The 4,586-nt window shown below is 30.9% G+C and overlaps 1 protein-coding gene across 1 annotated transcript in view; it reads right to left on the reverse strand.

Moving 5' to 3' along the window:
• HELRODRAFT_183460 (hypothetical protein) overlaps window positions 1–983 on the reverse strand; it is a gene marked incomplete at both ends in the record, with an annotated part of 1,745 nt that extends 762 nt beyond the window's left edge. Inside the window, one exon of the mRNA XM_009012492.1 lies at window positions 189–983. Within this exon, the coding sequence (XP_009010740.1) occupies window positions 189–983 (795 nt within the window). The remainder of the gene's footprint in view (window positions 1–188) is intronic.
• Window positions 984–4,586: the final 3,603 nt, after the last annotated feature.

Here is a 4,586-nt window from a genome sequence, read left to right on the forward strand (position 1 = left end):
AGTTGTATTATTTTTACGATATTAATATTGTTATTGATGTTATTATTGTTGTTGTTATTGTTGTTGTTATTGTTGTTGTTGTTATTGTTGTTGTTGTTGTTCAGGTTCGTCGTGATAGTCAAGCTTATATCTTTGTGATACTTTTTCTTATTTCCTTTTGTCATTTTATTATTACTGTTGTTACTTACGCTGTTATTATTATTATTATTGTTGTTGTTGTTGATGTTGTTGTTGTTGTTGTTGTTACTACTGCTGCTACTACTACTATTGTGGTGTTTAGTAATCTTGTTATTATTAACATTGTTGCAGGGCCCACTGTTACTGTTGTTGTTATTATTATTCATGTTGTTGTTGTTATTGTTATTCGTGTTGTTGTTGTTATTGTTATTGTTGTTATTCTTATTAGCATTAATTGACGCCATGTTCTGAACGTTACCGTTATTTAAATTATTAATGTTATTATTGCTACTGCTATTATTATTAATACTATTATTATTATTTTTATTGTTGTTGTTGTTATTATTGTTATTGTTTACATTATCATCACCCCAAAGTTCGTCGTTATAATACTTCCTACCCTTATAAACATTCAACCGGATGACGTCATTACTAAAACAGCACTTCCGGCGGCGACTATTACTACCACTCCCGCCAAAACGCTCTCCAACCCCGGTCCTGACCTTTGCACTCTTGACCTTGACATTCACGTTGGTATTGGCAGCGCTACTGCTAAAATTACGACGATTATTTACAGTGTTACTACTGTAGCTGATATCCAAGCCACTACTGTCACCCCGATTCTGATTGGTCAGTTTATACTCTAGAGATTTTTTAGAGATGGTGCGGAAAATGAGGGCATAGGAGGTCATGATGATGAGGAGGGGTATGATGAAGGTGAAAAGGGCAGAGGTCAGGCAGTACAAGGGCTCTTGCCATTCGTAAATGTAGGTTGTCACGCACTGTACAAATTCTACGTTCTCCATCGGGGCTTGCTCTACTGAGAATATTAAGAGCTGGAAAATAATAGGAATAATAATAAGATGTTTTTATTGTTATTACTATTATTATTATTGTTATTATCTTCCTTATTGTCGTTGTTATTTCTTAAAAATTTTAAAAATTTTATATTTGCTATGGCGGATGATCTAGACGTTAAGATTATTGCTATCAGTATTAATAATAATAACAGCAAGAACTCTTTTATTTTCAAAGCCAGGCCAGGCCAATAAATGCTTAAAACAATGAAATACTAAAATGATAAAACGCCAATAAATGAAACTTAATTAAAAGCCACTATTCTCATCTCGAAAGAAGAAGCGGAACAGAGCGGTGAAGTTTAATCAAATTTCTATCATAAATTGTTCCTGTCAGAATAGAATGCCGTGTGATAACCTTACAACAGACCCTATCAACTCATCCTTAAAAGAAACCGACCAGAAATTTTTAGACAATGAAAGATTAAAGTTGTTATAAAAACCAATTGGCGATAATTCGAAAGTATTTATAATTATTGAGCAGTGTTTGTAACTGCCATTTAAATAGCCATGCAAATTAGTGGAATATTTATTCATCTTATATTGTTTGGATGATTCAAGGTTGCTATCATGACTCTGACTTTCAACCTGCTTGTGATCGCGGATAAAATCATGTTTTGTCTTTCCGTGTATCTAGTATCTTGCCAGAGTAGTAGTAGTAGTAGTAGTAGTAGTAGTAGTAGTAGTAGTAGTAGTAGTAGTAGTAGTAGTAGAGTGAAAGAAGCAGTAGTAGTAGTAGTATTTTTTTGAAGTAATATACGAACACATAAATTAATTTTTATGTTGAATGGCGTGGAGTGATTGATGGATGGGTTAATAAAAGATATAGACGATAAAATAGTGATGCGAGATGAATGAATAAATGAATGAATGAATGAATGAATGAATAAATGAATGAATGAATGAATGAATGAATGAATGAATGAATGAATGAATGAATGAATGAATGAATGAATGAATGAATGAATGAATGAATGAATGAATGAATGAATGAATGAATGAATGAATGAATGAATGAATGAATGAATGAATGAATGAATGAATGAATGAATGAATGAACGAACAAACAAACGATTAAATGAATGAATGAATGAAATGAATGAATTAATGAATGAAATGAATGAATTAATGAATGGAATGAATGTATGAAAATTTTTCAGAAATTTTAATCAAAAGTTTTTAGTCATATTAAGTTCTAATCATATTAAAGCAGATTTTTTCGGACAGCCTAAAATAAAATTTTACTTTGTATTGCACCCAGGGGAAAATTAAAAATGGATGAATGAATGAAACAAATAAATGAATAAACGAATGAATGTATGACTAAACAAGTGAATGAGTGAATGAACGAATGAATGAACAAATGAATGGATGAATGACTTGAATGAATGAATGGATAGCCAAATGAATGGTTGAAGGAACGGGGAAAAAATAAATTGAAAGATCGACAGACAAGACAAATTTACTTACGAAGAAACCAACGGATGAGTGGCCAAATGAATGAATGAAGGAATGAAAGAAGAAATGGAAAAAAAATGAAAGAAGGAATGAAAGAGCGAATGAAGAAAAGAAAAATGAATAAACAAGAAAATAAATGAATGATTAAACGAACAAACCAAAAAAAATTAGCCGACCAAAAGTTCCTTTAAATAATACAATTTTGAAAAAGCTCATTCGAAAATAATTTTATTTTATTAGCAGTTTATTTCTCTCTCTACCTCTCTTTCTCTACCTCTCTTTTTTTCTCTCTCTCTCTCTTCCCCCTTTTATTCTTTTTCTCTCTTTTTAATTTTCTTCTTTTGAATTTTTATCTTAGAATACTCTGAAAATATTTTTTAGTATTTTTTGGCAAGAAGCATCCAACAGTTTTGAAATTACCTTCCAATACTAAACCAGTACTAGATTAAATTATATTATTTTATATTCTTCAGTTTCTTCTCTTTTAATTTTTTTCACCGAAACAAGGTTTGTCTTTTTTATTTTCATAATGTTTTTAGTTTTTAATGTTGTCTTTTTTTTGTGTGTTTCTGAGTTTTTTTTCGTTTTTTGATAAAGTTTTCACTTTTTCGTCATTGTTCTATGTATTATTATGATTTCCTTATAAAATATTTTTTATTATAATATTTTTTATTATTTTCTTTACATTTTCATGAAGTGTTTTTTTCTGTCAGCTTTCAATTATTTTATTCTCATTTCTACTTTCCATAAAATTTTATTCTTTGCTTTTCATTTCTTGCTTTCTATGATTTCTTATTCTTCGTTTTTTGTTTCTACCTTTCTATAGTTTCTTATTCTTTGTTTCCCGTTTCTCGCCTTCCATAATTTCTTATTCTTTGGTTACGTAGAAAGTATTACCACGCAAACATTCTTCAACCTTTGTGGCATTTAAAATGAATATGTATATCTGTTGGTCTGTTTGTGTGTGTTTGTGTGTGCGTCTCTAACTATTTTTTTCTGTCCTCTTTCTCTTCTTTTGTTCTTTTCTTCCCTCTCTCTTTTTTTTCTTTCTTTCTCTCTCTCTTTCTTTATTTTTCTCTCTCTTGCTCTTTCTTTTCAACTCATCATCTTTCTCTCCTCAAATTTTTTTTCTAATATTGTTATTCATATTCACTTTTCGTTTTCTGTCTGTTTTTCTGTCTGTTTCTCTCTATCTCTCTCTTTCTTTCTCTCTTTCTTTCTCTACCTCTCTCTCTCTTTCTCTCTTTCTTTCTCTACCTCTCTCTCTCTCTTTCTCTCTCTCTCTCTACCTCTCTCTCTCTCTCTCTCTCTCCTCTCTCAGTATTTCAACATATTTTCATATTTTGGATATGAAACTCCCCTACGTAAGTACATGTGTCTTTGGGTTATATCACCTTAGACAAAAGCCTGAGAACAGATTGAAGAAAAATAATTTGGCGCTTCATAATGAAGCTTAAAAGATTCAAATAATTTCTAGCGTTTTTTGTTTTACAAGAAGTTTAGTTTTTTTAATATATGGGGGTTGTTCTTTTTAGTTCATTTAGTTTTAATGTGTGTGTGTGTGAAGAGTATGTGTGAAATGTGTGTCTGTGTGAGTATGTGTGTGTGTCTGTGTGAGTGTGTTTCTTCCAAGAATCGCCTCCGAACTTACATGGAAAAAAATTTGAAAAATAAATTTCACACGTGTAAGATGCTTAAAGCCGAATAATATATCTGTTGTTTTTCTCTCCTTTCTTTCAATCTCTTTCCATTAGCTCACTCATTCTTCCATTCATCAATTAATTTATTAGTTCATTCATTCGTTCGTTCGCTCATTCATTCATTGTTCTTTTCTTTCTTTTACTCATATGTTTATATATAGATTCAGTTTATTCATTCATTCATTCATTCATTCATTCATTCATTCATTCATTCATTCATTCATTCATTCATTCATTCATTCATTCATTCATTCATTCATTCATTTATTCATTCATTCAGTCAGTCAGTCAGTCAGTCAGTCATTCAGTCAGTCAGTCAGTCAGTCAGTCAGTCAGTCAGTCATTCAGTCAGTCAGTCAGTCAGTCAGTCAGTCAGTCAGTCAGTCAGTCAGTC

Source organism: Helobdella robusta, assembly GCF_000326865.2.
Source record: "Helobdella robusta unplaced genomic scaffold HELROscaffold_108, whole genome shotgun sequence".
NCBI classification, from domain to species: Eukaryota; Metazoa; Annelida; class Clitellata; order Rhynchobdellida; family Glossiphoniidae; genus Helobdella; species Helobdella robusta.